This window comes from Canis lupus, chromosome 12 (genome assembly GCF_011100685.1).
Source record: "Canis lupus familiaris isolate Mischka breed German Shepherd chromosome 12, alternate assembly UU_Cfam_GSD_1.0, whole genome shotgun sequence".
NCBI lineage: Eukaryota > Metazoa > Chordata > Mammalia > Carnivora > Canidae > Canis > Canis lupus.
Window position 1 is genome coordinate 45,136,340 of NC_049233.1, and position 18,950 is coordinate 45,155,289.

Below are 18,950 nucleotides of genomic sequence, written 5' to 3' on the forward strand. Positions count from 1 at the left end.
CATGCGCACAATGAGAAGGAAATATCTTACCCAAGCATGCTAACCATCTGCACATTGGTAGCCCAAGGACCAGTCTTAGATTCTATACAATTCAATGTAAAGCTGGCTACAGATTCCCCAAGGAGTAAGGAGAGATTATAAAGTCTTTACAACATTAGTCTTTACAAGATTAGTTGTAAAGTGACAGGACATTTAGTCTAGATTCTTACCAATATTGGTGAATATTGGGAAAATGGTATTGGTATTTGGGAAAATGAACAATCCCTGGTATTTGGGAAAATGAAGGCACATTTAAGGAAAGAAAACCCAATGGCATATAATTTCATGTCTCATTCAGTTCTAGGTCCAGTCATAGCCCTGTGAGGATGTGCTTCCTACATTAAACACACTGTGTTTAATAAAAGTCCCAAGTCTACAGGCAGTTCTCAGGTCACTATATTGAATGCTTGTATACCTTTAGCAGAGTATAAAACTGGGAACTGAGAGGCCAAAAAAGTCAAAGCAAGTTAGAAAGGAAATTAGAAAAATCATCTCTCATTTGAGTCTACAGCTTGATTAATTGGAAATTAGTGTACTTCCTTTAGAACTTGGGGGCGAGAGAACCTCAACCCTATGATGGCAGATGGGTGAGTCCTTGAGAGGTCTGTGCATGAGGAAAAGGACGAGTGAATTAGAAAGTCCCACCATAATGGTACTACTGTCTTCCTAGATACTCAATCACAACAATGGCATAAGGAACAAATTCCTAACCTCTAATCTAACCTCATTTGGGGTCTTCAAACTGAGTCAATAAATACAATAGACACAATAGGAGGTCCTCATGAAACCTTCCCAATCTCTCCTGACTGGAATAATGAGGCATCTGTATCTCTCTGAGCCAACAACATGATTATCTGTGTGTACGTCTTCTCTCTCCATCTAGGCTAGATCACTGAAGGCAGAGACTATGGCTTTTTATGTTATACTATATTTTACAAAGTCTTAAAAATTACTTTCTTTTAAATAAATAATGGAAAAGAGCACTTTTCTTCCTATATACTCCTCTGGTACCAACTGATTCATACATTTTTACCAAGTGCAAAAGCAATTTTCTTGCTTCAGAAATGGACAGGTACCTATCTTTCTCTCCCTTTTTCCACATTCAGTAATTACCTCCCTGTATTTCAAAGTATTACATTCAGCCACAACCTTAGAAGAAAAATTTCACTGAGAGATGACACATTTCTCTAGATTTTGCCTGTTTTCTGCTATGTTTTTGTTTTTCCTAAAAGTAAAATACTGTAATTATTTAAACACAAATATGGATGTTGCTATAAGGAATTTTTTAAATGAGGTTAACATTTATTTTTCAATAAGATTTCGTTAGTTCATTTATTTCAGAGGGACAGAGAGAGAATGAGAGCAAGCTTACAAGCAGGGAGAGGGGCAAAGGGAGGAGAACCTAAGCAGATTCCGCACTGAATGCAGAGCCCAATGCAGGGCTCAATCTCACAACCCTGAGATCAGAACCTGAGCAGAAATCAAGAGTCAGATGCTCAACCAATCTACTGGGCCACCCAGGCACTCCTAGATAAGGTTAACATTTAAATCAGTAGACTTTGAGTGTAGCAGATTATTCTCCATAACATGGGTGGGCTTTATCCAATCAGTTGAAAGCCTTAATAGAAACAGACTGAGATCCTCTGAGGAAGAAGGAATTTTGCCATGAGACTACCTTCATGCTTGAGAGGCAACATCAACCCTTTCCTGGGTCCTAAGCCTGCTCGCCTGCCCTGTAGATCTAGGACCTACCACCTCTGCCACAATTATGTGAGCCAATACCTTAAATAAATCTCTCTCTTTGCATATATTTATACACATTCTATTGGTTCTGTTTCTCTAGAGAATACTGTTTTATGTAAGGTCTGGTGAAATTACAAATAAAATTGTAGAAACAAATTACTAGATTTATATCAAATGTTCCTGACACACTAAGTATTATATATAAAGGCAATAATTTGCTCTGAAAGAATTAGAAAGTGGCCATATTGATTTAAATTACTTTTAAAAAGGCACTTTACATATGACAGTGTATAGTTTTTAGACCAAATTATCTTTTTTAAAAGATATGTTCTCAAACTGTAGAACTGAGAAAAGTAAAGGATATTTAAACTTTTGAAAACAAGTCACACTTAATGGCATTATTTTTTAGTTTTCTACTCCAAAAACCTAAGACCCCTCAATGAACATGCTGGCGACATTTCAGGCAGCTCCCTCAATCACACAGTAGAGACTAGCGTTCCTTTGTTGAAGTGAAAAGTAACTGCTACTACTTGACTGTGTACATAAAGAATAAAAAGAATAGAAATGAAGTAATACACTAAAATATAGGGCATGGAGTTGGATTCAGAAATGAAATCTACTATACTTCTCTGATTTTGTTTTAAATCAGCTTGTCAAACACAAGCAATGTAAGATAGTTGTATCTTAAAAATCTAGACACTGAATTTGTACCACAATAAAATTTATACTTGAATGCCTTTATTAATATCAATTGCTTAAGACAGTTCCTAGCAACTTGCAAATCACATCTCATCATAACTGTATTACTCGTTTATGACAGTTTGCATTTTTGTTTTAAAAGATTTGCTCATAAACATGTTACTTTTACGTTACCCTTTGAGAAATGAACTAGGTGGTATGTATGATGTACTCTTCAAAAGACATTTCAATCTTGCCTCCATTAAAACCCTTTCAAATAACAAAAACCTAATAGAAATGCTAGCTTTTGATGGAAATCAGCATATACCCAGACTTATTTATTAAAATAATAACGTAGAAATCTTGCCTAGGAACAATATTGTATGACAATAAGGGTGCTAAAAATCACTACATTATTAGAATGACTGACTTTGACTTAGGCATCATGTTTTAAGACTAAAAGGAATTGTTATTGTAACATATTTTGACACATTAGATGTCATTACAAAACAACTAGGAGCTTGCAGATGGAATACACAAACAGTGTAAGCATGGGCCATTTCTGAGAAGCAATAAGCTTCACCTGGGAAAAGAGCTGAATGCAGCAGGACACAATAAACCATTATCCCTGTTACCCCAACTCCCAAGAATTCACATTCAGAGCATAATAATTAGTAACTCAGAGGGTTTCAGACAAATGATCTGGCTAAAGTGCTCGCTTCAGCAGCACATATACTAAAACTGGAACGATACAGAGAAGATTAGCATGACCCCTGTGCAAGGATGACACGTAAATTTGTGAAGCGTTCTATATTTTTTTTAATATTTTTTAAAAAGCAAAAAAAAAAAAAAAAAAAAAAAAAAAAACAACCTATAAAAAAATCCTAGCTAATAAAAGTCTGCCTGAGACGCTATCATTTCCAATACAAATTTAGTATCCAGTTTTAACCTATTAAATGTTTCACAGAATATGCGTCAGGCACAGGCGAAGTCGCCAATGCAAATATAGCCTTGATTTTGCACAGATCAGGCACATGCTGACCAACCATGCCCTTTAGTCGCACAGTATAGACAAGGCTACACCACCCCATGGTAGCACCTTAGGGAGGCCATCTACTCACATGGCCTTGGTCATCCAGTTCATTGTTGGTGAGCTTCAGCTTGTCAAAGCTGATCACTTGTCTCATCCAAGTCTCTCCTGAGGCAGGCGAGTCTGGATGAATGTACACTCGTGGTGGCACAGGGGAGTCAGCGTTACCCGCCACCATCCATTTAGAACTGTGGTAAACATACCTAGAAGGCAATGACAAGGCTCAGGATAGGAGCTACTGTTCCTTGGAATTTCTGAGTCAGTAGAATCAGACAAGCTGTGTATCTTTTAAAGTCTAAAGAACAACAATTTGCTCTTTACATCCAATACATATTAAAATAAGATTTCAAGCACTTTTCAAGAACTCTCTGAGGCAGCAGAGGTCTCCTGACCTCTCAGAGTAAGTGATGTGTTAAGGATTTATGCATACTATCACCACTATAAATTCAAGTATCATAATTCTTAAGAGTCACACTTATTCATATTAGACATTCCATCTGTATTCTGATATTTTCCATTTTACATCTGGACATTCAATTGACATGAAGAGACTCTTGTTGTCAAGCTTAAAGTTGTCAAGCTCACTTTTAAGTAAATCTCAAAAATACTTGAGAGGTATACCTTAAAGTGTCCTACTTCCTTTAAGACCACTTTCCATTTTAGGCAATGTACAGACGGATTAGATGGATGATAGAGAGGCAAGGGGAAATTGCAAATGTTCCAGAACTTTTATTTTCTTAGAAAGGTAGTTTTAGCTATGATCATTTAGAATGTTTTCCTAATTCTATTAAACTAAAAATTGCAGATAATGGATTAAGTTTAACTCAAAATTTTTGTGTAATCAAAACATATAGGTCTTTATTTTCTAAATTTCTTTCTCTACTGTTAAAGAAAATTCTTTAGTTTTAAAATACCACTAATCAAAATATACATCAAACTTTGAAAATGACAGTATATATAATTAATATGACTTTTCTAATTAAGAGATCAAACATTCTCTTCTGTTTTTTATACATGTCAAATATATTGACTCCATGAGAATAATATACTTAAAAACAATGTTCCTGGCAGTAAATAAGATCATAATATCTAATCCTGTATTCAGGTATTCATTTATTAATTGCTAATTTAAAATTCACTAATTCGAAAACTAGAAACTAAGATACGATGATTCACTTAGAAAAGGGTATAAAATGAAATTATATACTTAAGTGTTTCCCTTCCATTTGTATTTTAAAATATGACATACAATTTAAAACAATAATTTGTGGATAGTTTCAGAGAATTCTACCTGTGTAGTATGCAAATTTCTTCTAAAAATAATATGAAATACTTTCAATAACATCTCTGGTGAGCCCCTCTGCTTCAACTAATGTCACATATTTCATTCTCTTTTGAGTTCAATATGCCTTCTATTCTTTGATTCCTTGTCTTGGGAAAAAGATACACACAAAATTAAGAATAATTTTTTTAAAAACTTCTTGAATTGGTATAACATAATTTCAGTAACTAAGTTCCTAAGTGCATGGACTTTCTGAATATTAATTTTACATCACAATAAATCACAAGCATTTTAAATTTGACCAAATACCACTCTTTGACAGCAGAAAATAAGCCAAAAACTTTTTTCTACTACTGCTAAAAGTTAGAAAATAAAATGCAAATCTTAGAAATGCAAGAAAAAATTGCATTATAGTTATTTCCAAAGTGAACAGAGTAATATGCTCTATCAAAACCTTGAAAAAGTACACATATTCAATAGTTCAAAAATCCATAGCCACCTAGAGAATAAATGTTAACCATTGCAGATTCTTTGTGAAACATTCTAAATACAATTGCTAAAACCAAACTTCTTGGGAAGCATTATAAGTGAAACCAAATTTATGATTTATAATTTGAGCTTTTAAAATTTGACATCTTAATACCTATACTTGAAATTTTTCCTGCTTTATGTGAAAATAATAAGAATCAACCAGGTAAAATAAACCATCCAAAATATATGAAAGATATTTGGAGACGTAGGAGACAAATTTGGAAATGAAAGGAATAATTTTTAAGCTCATTAAGAATTACATTCTCTTTCTCAACACAAAACCCAAATTAGAATATGGATTTTAAACCAAGTATATTTTATATTTAAAGAATAAAAAATGCCTCTAGCTCTTACCATGCAGCAGATAATTTTAGCAAACTCTCTATGAGTTATTTAATTAAAATAAACAAAACATAAACAATAAAACTGTCTTTTTTTATTACCCATCTTTTTAGTATTCCATATGTGCCTGTACTAATTAAATCTGTATACTTTTGACATCGGTAAGCCTGTTTCAAAAAAGCAACTCCCTAAATTTTAAAAAGTGATAAAAACCAAATCTGACTTCATTTAAAAACTTACTACATTCTCTAGTTGTTTATTAAAGTTAAAAAAAAAAAACATAGAAACAAAGACGACCAAAATTTAAAGCATCTTCTGATCTACTCAAAATTTCCTTTTGAAGTGTTAGTATTTTTAACTCCTCTGAAAACTAAAAAGCATTGTCCATTGGAAATTACTGATCTGCTTACTTGAAAAAGAAAAAGAGCAAAGGTTGGTTTAAAACTGAAGAACATGTATCTTTTCCAACTCTACTTGATATCCAGATAATACATCTTCTTTCAAAAAATAAATCTTACAATATTCTTTTTTAATCTACTGTGTTAACTACCAACCAAAAAACAACAGTAAATTAACAAACTCATTGCCAGTTTAAAGATGTCCTAATATATGATGAATTATGAGATTTTTCTAAATTCAATAATTTCCTAAAATTAAAGGAAAAACGCCTGCCAACAGTAATGATTTCAGACACAACAAGAAAAGCGGAATTTATTTAAGAATCAAAGTCATCATAAAGAAAATGAAACATTTCTTCGAATATTATATATATTTCTATAAATTTAACATTTCCTCTCAAAATTCTAATCAAAAAGTCATTATAAAAGACACAAGTTAACAACACTAAACTAGCACCAATTTAAAGTTCTCCATACTTAAAAGACATTTCTGTATCTGTTAAAAGCAAAACAAAAATTAAGTTTCCGCATTTACTGCAAGAGAAGGCAGCGTCTGGGCTACTAGAACTGTCGGGAGTGGATTATAGATCAAGAAATACTACAGGCTTCTGGAAACAAACATCATAGTCGTCACAGATGAAACAGGCAGAGCCTGTAAAATCCTAGCATATTCTTATCCTCTGGTATCCATCTGATCACTGTACCTGTATCTTTTGTTGTCCACTGGCACAATGTCCATGGCAATGTAATACTGCTGGTGAGGATCTAGTCCTGAGATCTTCACTCTCATTGCTGGAAACATGCGCCTAAGCATACGGAGGGGAGGAAACAGGGTATGGGTTTTGTTTTTGTTTGTGATTAAGCATTGAGAATGAATAAGCGAAGAAACCTCTGGAAACCTTTCTATTTTTCCTATGGACAAATATATAGCATTCACTTTGATAATGTAATTCAAAAAACTCAGGATACAGGACATATCAAAACTGAGGCTTTTAAATGTAATTTGTTGTACCCTATCATGTACTGTGTTTACTGAAATGTCAGTACAGCTAAAAGGAAAATAATTATACACTGAAAAAGTAGTAGCACTAAACAAAGCAGTTTATTTTTTAAATAAAAATCAGTAAGCACATTTACTTTAATAATACAAATGATAAAATGTTCCAAAGGTAGAAATAGAAAATTTGAATTTGTACAAGTGATAAAATATATTATAATGTGAAATTTTAAAAGGGTTATAAAAAACCACAAGGAGCCAATGTGCCATGCTATAACCAAACAATATGTTCTTTATTGAGACAGGACTTCCTGTCTGCAGCATGGTAAAGGTGAAGTGCAAAAGTTGCTCTAAATTTGAAAGGTATAGTAAAACTTCTTTATTGAAAGCAGAAACTAAACACAATGTATATTTACCAAATCATTCCTTCCCCCACTATACCCTGGAAATACTTTCTCATTTAACCACACTTACTCAAAACTTGGCTAATTAAAACAAATGAAAATCTGCATTTCTCTAGGCTTCCCAGAGATGCATATGAAAGGAGATGCTATAGTACTGGAAAGCTATCTTTTAAAAAGGACACAGTAGCAAGAATATAACAGCAAATTATTGTTTATAAAATACAAATAGATTCGTTCCTTCTTTTTTTTTAAAAAAAAAACTTTCATCTAATGATTTATGTCTAGGACCCTGCCAGTTAATCTAATTTTTGCTAATTTAACCTTATAACACGAATTTTAGTACTGTTATTTACCAAAAACTTTTTCTATAATAATAATGCCATTAAAGACCACATCCAGAGAAAAGAAAGTCCATTATTCCTAACTAGGCATGAGAACAGTTTAATATGCTGGCTGTTTTAGTGTTATTTCAGTGCACCTGTAAGATAAAGAGTAAAGGTCTTTAACTACATCCTTTATAAGACAACTGTTGCTTTGTGTTGTTGAAGACTGAATTTGGATCATTAATAAAAGCTCTGTGAAAATGTAGAAGGTAGCATATGGATTCAATAAAATATGTTTTTGTAATTTCTAATAAGTTTGGATACTTTTATGCTATCCAGGTTTTGGCCATGTGTACTCCCTGAAAGAGTCGCTGTGCTTTTTAAAGTTCCTTTTAAGGAAGATATTATTCATAGATTTCACTGCATTAAATGAGCTGAAAACTTTAAAATGCAAATATTTCTGCTCTTCCCTCAAATTAATAGTATCTGGCCAAATCTTTTTACTAACTGGCCAAATCTTTTTACTAACTAACGGATGTGCAAATTTCACACTTTCAAAAAACAGATATGCCTTCTTACAATTTCTTTTAAGTCTTCTTCAGCAAATTTAGACGAACGTGTTGGATTTCATTTAGAAAAATATATGTATAACCACGTAACTGGCTCTACAAACAGAATGGTTTTTAAAAACCAGGTAATTATTTTTGCAGAGATTATACATGTATTACTAATGATTCCAGTCATTTTTTTTTTTCATTCTAGTAGAATACCAAAATAGCACGAGACATCACGTCCTTACATTGCTAGGGTATCTTTTGATAAAGAACCAGCTTGCAAGTCTGGAATCTAAAAAAAAAAAAAAAAATCATAGTTTTCTAAAGAATAAACCGCGTTTCTTAAAAAAGCGGGAGGTTAAGGGAAGCAATGTGTTCCGTAGTTCCAGAAACGATAACCAGCGCCTAACCAAGCGCCCAGGCAGCCGTCGGTCTCGGGAACCACGACTCTAACCACCCAGCGCGCCGACTACCTAAGCCCCGCGAGCGCGAGCGAGCGCCTGGGCGACGAGGCTGATTTCTCCCTGACCCCCGGGAGGGCGGCGGGGCTGCGCGCCTCCCCGACTGCCCTCCGGGGCGGAAGGCACGCAAAGCCAGTCTCCGAGCGCGCCGCAACCCGGGCCTTGTCCAATCTGTGCAAAAATGCTGCCCAGAGACGCCACAGCTCTGCAGGCCCTCACCCTTCCGGGCCCGACGGGGTGGGGGGGGGGGGGCCAGGGCCCCGGGATGGCGACAGATCGCCCCTTACCTGCCCGCCTTGGTGATGATCATCTCCGTGCCGATCTCGTGGAAGCGCTTCCAGAGCTCTGCTCCCTGTAGATCCACCCGCGGGGCCTGCGGCGAGGGCAGCGGGGTCCCCGGCCGAGCCAGGGCGGGCGCCGGGGACCCCTTCGGGGATCCTCCTGGGGACGCCAGCGGGGAAGCGCCCTGCAGGAAGCCGTCCTCGCAGCCTCCTGGGCAGCAAAGGGCAGAGAGGGGTAACGGTGAGGGCTCGGGAGAGGAAGCTGGATGGGGAGGCTGAGCCCCGGGGGGCGGCTGGGGAAGGCGGAAACGGGACCAAGAGAAAATGCGGGGCGGGGGGCTTTCTTGCCTTCGGATTCTTCTAACCTGCAGGCCCAGGGGTAACACCCGCTCTGCCCGCCGAGGGCACTCGACGTACAAGCCAGGCCCCCAAGTGCCGAGTCCCGAAGAGGCTCGAGGGCCGCGGCCACCCCTCCCACGCAGTCCCCGCGGGGTCAAGGCCCCAACGCAAGGTCCGCGCAACCGCGGGGGTCTAGGATACGTGCCCAGCTGGGCTTGAGATGCGCTCCTGAGTCTAGAGCCCCGGCGCAGACCCCGAGATGCCCGCGACCCGAAACGCACACAGCAAAACCGCCCGGCGTCCGGGGCCCCGGCCCCCCGTGCCTGGGCCTCCCTTCCCGTTAGGCGTCCGAGGCCCCTCGCTCTGGGCCCGGGCGGAGGCATCCTCTAGAAAGCTCTTCGGCCTCCCCGACCTCCCAGAACTCCTCAGCCAAGCGGCGAAGGGCCGATAAGAGCGCGAAAGGCCAGCCCCCCGGCGCCGCCGGCCTCGGCAGGCAGCGGGAATCCAGAGGCGAAGGGACGGGCTCAGCTACCCCTCGGGAAACCACGTTTGCAAGTACGCCGCCCTCTTCCTGGTTTGCCCAAACTGTTTAGGGCATCCGTTCCGGTTTCGGGGGGTGGTTATGCCGTCGCTTCCCCCCACCCCCTTGCTTTTAAAAGTTAGGAAAGAAAAAAGAGCACCCATTGGCTGGAACCCCAAGGGAGGCAGATGCGTAAGGCGCACGGACCTGCACGGCCGAGAGCCGCCAGGAGCAGCGGCCGAAGGCGCGGGTCGCCAAGGGGGCGGCGGCGGCCCGGGAAGCGAGGCCACGAGCCGCATTTTCACCGTCTGGAGCGCGCCCCGAGTTGGGCGGCGAGAGCGGCCCGGGCGGCTGTGAGCTTCGCGCCCCAGCACCCGAGGCCAAAGCGCTGGTGGCGCAAGCGCCCCGGGTACGGCGGGGCACCGCGCGCGCGCGCCCTTCGCTCGCAGAAGTTCGGGTTCCCCGCGGAATCGGGAGGGACGCGCGGCGAAGAAGTTAGGCGGGAAAGGGCCGACTCACCCGCGGCTCCGCGGGAGCCGCAGCTCCGTTCCAGGTCTGCGCAGCTCCGGGCGGGCCCGGAGGCCGCCGCAGCCGGTGGCGGGAGTGCAGCGCCTTCGTCTCCCTCGGTGGAGCCCTTTTCGCCGGCGCCACTGCCGCGGCTGCAGCCTCCGTCATCTACGGCCCCGGCCGCCTCTTCCGCGCCCAGCTTTCGTCGCTTCTTCTGAAGCTGTTGCTGCTTCTCGGCGCCTATCAGCGCCTCCACGGAGAAGGCGTGCGCCTTAAGGCTCAGCATGCTGCACGGCGAGCCCCTCCGCTTCTCGGCCATCCCCGCCGCCTGGCGCCCGCCCGCCCCTCGCGCACATACACTCACGCGGGCACACGCACACACTCGCTCTACCACCCCCACCAAAATCTGAACGCCTCTCGGGGCCTCCCGCAGGCCGATCTGCCCCCTTCCCTGCCGCGGGCAAAAAAAAAACAAATTTGGCGTTTCCTCTTTCTCGCTCGTGTTGGGATCCGAGGAACCAGCGACGCGCCCGCCAAGTTTCCTTCCCTCGGTCTCTCGCGCGCTCTCTCACTGATGCACTCCTCCGTTCCCACCCCCTCCACCTCCTCCTGCTGCTCCAAGATCTGCTTCGACTGATGCGCCAGAGAGGACTAACATGGGTAAAAAACACTCTGCGGACACAAATTAGGGATTGTAATTGAAATTTGTTGCCTTGATCTGTCAGCACTTCCAGGCAGGAGAGCGGTGGGAAGAACTTGCTCATTAGTGTCAATAAAGCGGCGGGGGTGGAGTCTGGAGTCCTGTCAATCACGGGGAGGTCCAGCCAATCAGGCGGCGCCGACTGCGCGCAGCCCGCGCCCACTTCCTTACAAGGGCTCAAAAAAAAAAAAAAAAAGAGTGAAAAGCGCCGCCGTCTGGCTTGGAAGTGCCAGCCCCGGGCGCTGAACCCGGTCAGTCTCTCTGGCTGCCACATCCCAGTCCAGCCAGAGTCTCTAGTTTTCCTCACCCAGACCTGGAAAGGGTGAGGCTCCTGGCTTTAAAGCAAGATGATCACCAACTTAGAATATCAAGAATCTTCCAAGAAACTTTAAACTCCAGTCCCACTCCCTTATCACTTAATATTGCAACAATTCAGAACATTTTTTGAGCGGGGACAATTCACAGCCACCAGGCCCGTCCTGTCTGATTTAAACATTCCTGCATTCAGTAGCGCCCAGTCTCCCAGGAATGGCATTAGACTTGCTTATTTGTTTATGTTTATGTTTTACTTAGTGGCTTTTTCTTAGGGAAGAAGTGAGAATTCAAAGCATATTTAGGAGAGCAAAATTTTACATTATCGCTTAAGTCTCTCCTATTTGTTAGCCTGTAAAAGTACGCCTTTTTCAGGAGCCTCCCTTTCCTTTCAAAGCATGGTAATTTTAAGACGTTAAGTCTTGGGATTTTAATTCTGTATGTCTTCAGTGATAAAGACTTAGCTTGAAATCCAAAAACTTGGCGAGGTGAAATGTTTTAAGGGACAATAAAATTTCCCTTGGAGTTTTTTTTTTTTTTTAATGACTGTGATTTAACCTAACTCCATATTTGTCCTGCTGTAAACGATTTGCCACTTCTTTTCTCACGCCTTTAAAGAGCCAGCTTGTTTCTTCAAAGCAATTTTTAAAAAACACATTTTAGTTGAATAACACCAATCATGCATCCATACAGTTCATAGTTTTAACTCGATTTTTTTTTGGGGGGGGGGGGTCAGAATTAGCTCCTAAAATGGATTTGATGTAAATAGGACAAATCTCGTACAGAATGAAATTCCTGATGCAAAATACTCTTAAATATTTGGAATAAAAGCACGGATAAAGGGTTGTTTTTTTTTTTTTTCTCTCGCTCAATCAACCTCCACAACTGCTGGCTTCCTAGTTACCTCGGACTTCTAAGTTTTCAGTAGAGCCATAGGAAGTAGCTTCGCCACTAAGATCTTTTTACCGCAGTTCGGTAAACTTGCTTTTAAGCGTAGCAAGGTAACTAGATGAGCGGGAACCTGAGCAGGAGGTGCCCAGGGGCATCCACGCACTCGCCTCCCGGCGGGGCCAAGCAGCCAGAATCAAAAACGACTGAGTAACACCCACGCGGAAGAGAGCTCTTTTAAACGCCCGAGAAACAGATTTTACTGGAAGGAAATGTTGAGATGTTTTGCATTTGTAAAAGAAGGCTTGGCAAAAGGTCTTGGAGCTCTGCAGATCCCGGAGGGCGCCCCAGGCGGGTAATACCTAAAATGTGAGCGCAAACCGGGTTTCAGAAGCCAGGCCGAAGGGGAATCGGGCCTGGGAGAGCAAAGAGGCCACCTGGAGAACCTGGGCTGGGAGTGGGGGTGGCAGGGGGTTGCTCCAGGAGCTCCGCGCGCTGGGCGTCAGAAGTCGGCATCAGCAGCCTGCGAGGTCCGAGCGCCCGGCTGCAGGCCCAGGCTCTGAATGATGAGGAGGAGCGACCCAAGCTCCTGAGGGCAGCCTTTGAGACCTTGGAGCAGGCTTTGAGGCCCCTGGGTGGAGTCACCAGGACCTACAGGCCTATACTCCCCCAGCGGACCGAGAAGGAGCAGCTCGTACTGAGAAACCTAAGGCCGCCAGGGACAAACGCCTTTTCCAGACGCGAAGCTTGCGGTGTAGATGGGTTCTTGTCCATTGATATGCTCTGCAGCTCAAACTGCTATAGAAGGGGCTTAGACGGCCTGCAGGGGCGCGCTCTGGATTGCGCAGCTCAAAGGCCTCCTCTAATCCCTCTGCCACTTCTTTCAACTTTACCTGCGATAGAAAGGGGCGCAGACCCCAGAACCTAGGGACACCGAAGTCTGTGTCCACATAGACGACAGCTGGAAAACTGAGCCTCGCAGATAGAACGTGGCCCTTAGAAATAATCCAGGTGTGCACTAGGCGGCCAGGGCAGAAGGAAGCAAAGCGTTGGTCCCCGTAGTACAGGTCCAGACAAAGCTTTGGGAACCCTAGCGATAGAGCCGCACCGCCGCTGGTTGCCTCGAATTCGCGCTGGATCTGGCTCAGGCTTCCGGACCTAGCAGGACCAGCTTTAGTCGACCCCGCAAAAGCATCTAGTCGCAGACCTCACCGCACCAGGACCTTTTTTTTTTTTTTTTTTTCTGGGAGACGGGGACCGAACCTCTCCCAGGAGCGGGAGGGAAGGAAGGCCAGAGTCCGCAGGCGGGAGGATTCTCGGCCTTTCGGAGTGACCCCGAAGACAATGCCTTTACAAGGCGTTTTCTCAAAAGCCTGTCTTGCGCGTGCCTGGGCCAAGCCAGGGTCTTGCATTTTGCTTTGTTGCGAGAGCAAAAGAAACGGGACAGGACGCGAATTGGCAGAAGAAAAATTCGGTGGAATACGTGTGTGCACATGTCAGTGCTTGTGTGCACGTGAGTACGCCCGTGCGCACTAATCTATGTGTGCACTTGTCTGTATGGGCCTGTGTGCGCGGATGCGCGTGTGTGCACCTGCGCACGTGTAAACGTGGAAGAGAGCTTATGTACTGGGAGCGTGCGCCTCCTGTCACTTTAAGAGAGAAAATGTCTTTTCCCAGGTTGTGCTACATTAAGGAAATGATTAAAACTGGATTAAACTGTCAGCCCTCTGGCAAGACTAACCAGGCTCTATTTCAAATAAAAGCCACCCAGAGAAGAATATTATCAGAGTGGATCTGTCTCCGAGACTTGGCTGGAGGGGAAAGGGTTTACGAGCCTCGCAAATCCATATCTGGGAGAATGGTACCTAGTGGAATCCGTATCCAGTCATAGCAAAACTAACGGGATTAAAAAGCATATCTGGTTCCTCCTGTTTCTTTTCTCTCTTTCTCTTCGTTCTTTCACAGCTTAACATTGGATTGTTGCAAAGGATTCTTTTTCGAAGCTCATTCTTTCTGTAGCATCCTGCCGTTTTCATCGGATCTAAACTCTATGTTTAGACAGAGTCTGCTGTTTCTTCTTACTTAAGTTGCTATTGTTTATATTTTGTATTGTATATTCTTGTACTTTATTTAGAAGCAATTGTTTATTTTTAATTTACAAGTTTTAAAATCCTAAGCGGCACCATTTCATTCTCTAGATTTCTTTTTCTTTTTCTTTTTTCTTTTGCACTTGACAACCGCTGTAAGTTTCCAACCTCATGTCTGATTTCCCTGACTAAAGATCTGACAAGGGGAGGTTTTCCCTGGCACACAGGAGGGTCTGTTTTTTGCCCCTGTACTCCAAGTGCACCACTGTAGTCTCCGAATTTCCAAAGAGGCAGGATCTGGACTTCCTTCCCACACATAGAAAGACATTTTATTATTCGCTAAAATACTAACTTACAAGAAATAGACTAACTGATGAGAGAGGCTGAAGGAAGGCCCCATCCAAGCCCAAAGAGGGACACTTATTTGGCTAAGTTGCTTTGTAACTTGATCTGGGAAGGAGCCTTATCTTAATTGGGAGCCCGGGATGCCTGAAGCCCCCCCAGAGTAACGGTACCGCGCCACACACGTGGGCTAGGGCTCGCTCTCTCCTCCATTCCTTTCCTTACCGTTTCCCACTCTCTTCCTTCTCCTTTCTCCTCCTACATATTGTTCTTCTTGCCCTCCCTCTGATTTGAATTAATAAAAATAATAAGCTATAATCTGCAAGTTTACAAAGTCTACAGGAATAAATTCGGGTGGCCAGGGTCTGGCTGGCTGCGCTCTTCGCGCGCTGGCTTCTCTGCGGAGCCTCGGGCTCCGGCTGCAAACCCAGGCCCGGCGCAGGGAGAGATCCGGTCCCGCAATTCCTCGCTGCTCGATTCTGCCGCAAATAGCACGCACAGACAGCACCTTCCCACCGGCTGGCGACCGGTTACCGTTCTTCTCTTCAACAACCAGTGTGTTCCGCAATTCTGATCATCTGAGACTGAGTTCGTCCACCAAAGAACTCCAGCAGCCTACGGAAGAGCCCTTCAGGGGTCGAAAAGGTGGAGGCCGGAGGAGGGGGGTGCACAGAGAATCTTGTGTAGTGTTGGTTTGTAAATCAAGGCTTATTTCTCGCTGGGGCTTAGAAGGTTTTGGTAGAGCCAAAGGAGAGTGTGCTCTGAGATTAAGTTTGTCTTCATTCCTCCATCCCTCCCAACTCTAAGTTTTCCAGCTTGGAGACGGGAAAGGAAGAGATTCTAGAAGGGGCCTCTGACCTTCCACGTCGAAGGGTGGTGAGGGAGTGTCCAGAACAAAACTACTCCGTTAGGCTAATGAGCTTCCCCAATCATGTCCATTTACCAGCAGTATCTGCTCTGCTTCCACAGGATACTGCAATTATTTTTCATCCTGCGCTGAAAAAAAATCACTGCTTCACTTCCTCATTCACGGACCTGGCACTCCTCCCACAGCCCTACAATTAGGGGTTAGTAACAGAAAAGTCCAAGAAGGCCACACTTTCTCTGTCACTAAAACCCGATTCAAATATAAGATGGCTTGAAGGAAGTAATAGAAATAACATCTAGATGTAAGTGAATACCCAAGTATGGGTAGTTGGACCTTGATGATACCAACATTTCAACAGGTCGATTTGTATATAAATCTGACTAAGACAATGAATGGGGAAATTAAATAATATCCTCCAAATAGTAAATGGGCACTTTAGGAGCTTATATTATACAAAATTATGTTCAAATTGATTTTTAAAATATATAATACTTTTATGTTCTTGGAATTAAATACTTAATACTACTTCCCTATAAACAAAGATTATCTTGAGTCTGCTACTTTAGTAAAATGAATTGAAAATGAAAAAAAAAAAGAAAGAAAATGGAACTAAGCGTCCTTATCTAGGTGCCATTTAAGAACTACTAGGTATGGTTTCTAACTTTTTATAAAAATTACTACATCTTTTAATTGGCTGTAAATTGGGCCCTGTTCTATCACAACTGTAGATACCAAAGTTCTTAAACAGTGGAAATTTTGTGCACATTTATATAATCTGCTGAAAGTGTAAACAATGAAGAATGTGACTGGCATTTATTCATATTTTTGTACTGACAGATGAGACATTTCAGTTTCAGCTGAATGAAAAGATTTTTAACAGTAATTCAAAGTTAGCATAGGAATTGCACAAAAAGAAGTGAGCTATTGAAAAATAGTAGTAATAGTGTGAATGAACCCTGATTTAAACACGTGGGCAAAAAATTTGACAACAAACTATGACGTTTCTGCATGACTTTTGGTTTTGTTTTCTTTTCACTTTTAATTGTGTGAACTCTTCCATCCTATAAGAAATGTTTCATGAACAATTGAGATCAATGAAAAATGAAGAGCTTAGTTCTTTTCCCTCTAAAAATATAGGGGGGAAATATTAAAATATGAAACTTTGTCTTAAATAAAATAATTGTGCTGGAATATATTTCCAATACGGGTTTTCAGGAAGAGCCAAATGAGAATCTTCAAGCAAAAGCCTAAAGAATAGTAATAACAAGAGGAACTCTACCCAAACATTTCAATGTTTTGAAAAAGTTGCTTGTAAAGGTCCTTGGCATCTACAATACTGCATTTCCAAATCCAGCCTCATGAAGAAAGAGGGAGGAAAAAACCTATCACAGGCCATTGGTAATAGGTGATGTAAATTTAGAATAACTAGCATTTCTAGAAAGACTTCTGCTTTTTTATGTTAACCTTTAGTCTTTGGTGCGGGTTCCTTCTCATATTACATAAAATGTACTTTAAGAAGCACTCACTACCTGCTACAGATGTCCAGGAAAAACTGAATTATGAAAGTCGGAAACATATGGCAGTTGCCTATTGCACAAGGAAGGTACATATGAAAGTTATAAATTTCTTTCTTTAAGTCAGCATTGTAAACGCATTTTATAGGGTTCACAGTATGTATTACATCTGTAGATTTAATTTTTGAAATATACGTTTTTGGAGATATTTGTGGTTTGGGATTCTAAGAGAAAGAACTCATCTTGATGTGTTAGAAATAAAGGGGGAAAAACAAACAAAAAATAAAATAAAATGTGGAGAAGCAAACACATTTCTTTTAATTTCCCAGCTGGTTATACTGAAAAGGACATCAGACTGTCTATTGGCAAAGGATGACTCACAACAGGGGTATTGCATGTCAACATAACATTCTGAATTTATTGAGATCCCCTCTTCGAAAAAGCAGAAACGTCAACTTGGGGAAATCCAGGTTGGGGCCGATGTAAAAACCACCAGATTATAATTAGATCCTGCAAATATCAAAAACGCAGCAGTTCACTTTACTCTTGAGAGAGAGAAAAAAATCCAAATACTTGCTGATCTTTTTCCAATAAAAAGATTAGATGTAAATTTATCTCATTTAATACCTTTGAAACTACGTATTTTGATTGCAATCATAATATTATAGATTCAGTATTATCAATGGATATCAAGTACTATCAACTACCAAAGTATCATCCCTTAAACCTTCAAAATTATTTTAAAATAATCCCTCCAAAAAAAAATAATCCCTCCAATTTTCTACCTGAAGCCCCCTGTGGTAACTTTAAATTTAATTTTACTTTGTGGATTTTAAAAGTCACAGCTCTCTTGTTCAAGTTTATTTGAAGAAAGGTAAGAAGCAAGTCATGAGAAAAGACTTGGTCAAAAAGGAGTTTAAACAAATATATACTTGTACCTTAAAAGTGGTAGGCAAGTGCCTACAGGTAAGGTCACTGTGGGTTCAGGTCAAGAAAACCATCCTCAGATTTATGCTGTGAAAGTGGGAACCTAATCTCCCCTTTGTTGTGCTAGAATGAAATTTACTTGGGGGTAGAAGTAATGCAGAGTAATAGCAGATGCACCCTTCCCCTGCATAAGTTCTATTTGGTTGTGTTTTGAGTTTCCCTTTATGATCAACTGTTGAGTGGTCGCCTGCATAGATTTTCTCTTCTTTTCCAGTTCCTGCCTTACCTGAGGCTAGTCGTGGCTAGGTTCTTAACCACTTGGTCTAAGTGAGGCAGTTGAAAGTTGAGCTTTCATTATTGGGGGCTTCCACATAGGCCGGCAAAGGAATTTCTGAGGCGTAGAAAAGACTGTCGGATTCATTTCTATGTATTCACAGAACTTTGTGATAAGGAGAGTGCCAGGACAATTTCTGATTTCCTTCTTTTCCAAGTTTTAGGTCACTTCCGAGCTCCCACCCAGTCCTTCCCAAAGCATTCTGCGCCCTCTCGCTAGCATTTATAATTAGAGCTCTTCAAGGAGACCCCCAAAACAGCATTTATTATTCGTTAATATTTAATAACAAAAACAGCAATAATGGTAAAAAGAAAGAAATAAAGTATTTCAGTTTCCGGGGCACCCTGGAATTTCTGGGACGGATCCGGTTGGTAAAACATTGAGGGATTCACAATCCCCATGAGGTTCCACGCCTAAAATCAAAATCCTGTCTGGGTTTCTGAAGCTCATTTTGCTTTGGTCAATATCTGCGTTTTCTTTCATTTTGTT

General features: G+C 41.6%; 1 protein-coding gene and 1 non-coding gene across 2 annotated transcripts in view; one reads left to right on the forward strand and one right to left on the reverse strand.

The window, feature by feature from the left end:
• Positions 1-11,239, reverse strand: part of TBX18 (T-box transcription factor 18) — a 28,560-nt gene extending 17,321 nt beyond the window's left edge. Inside the window, exons 1-4 of the mRNA XM_038554648.1 lie at positions 10,502-11,239; positions 9,130-9,334; positions 6,808-6,909; positions 3,582-3,753 (exon numbers count right to left, since the gene is read on the reverse strand). Of these exons, the coding sequence (XP_038410576.1) occupies positions 3,582-3,753; positions 6,808-6,909; positions 9,130-9,334; positions 10,502-10,808 (786 nt within the window). The 5' untranslated portion in view covers positions 10,809-11,239. The remainder of the gene's footprint in view (positions 1-3,581; positions 3,754-6,807; positions 6,910-9,129; positions 9,335-10,501) is intronic.
• Positions 3,172-3,278, forward strand: LOC119874376. Its single transcript, XR_005368230.1, has one exon. It is a non-coding gene; the product is annotated as a U6 spliceosomal RNA (small nuclear RNA).
• Positions 11,240-18,950: the final 7,711 nt, after the last annotated feature.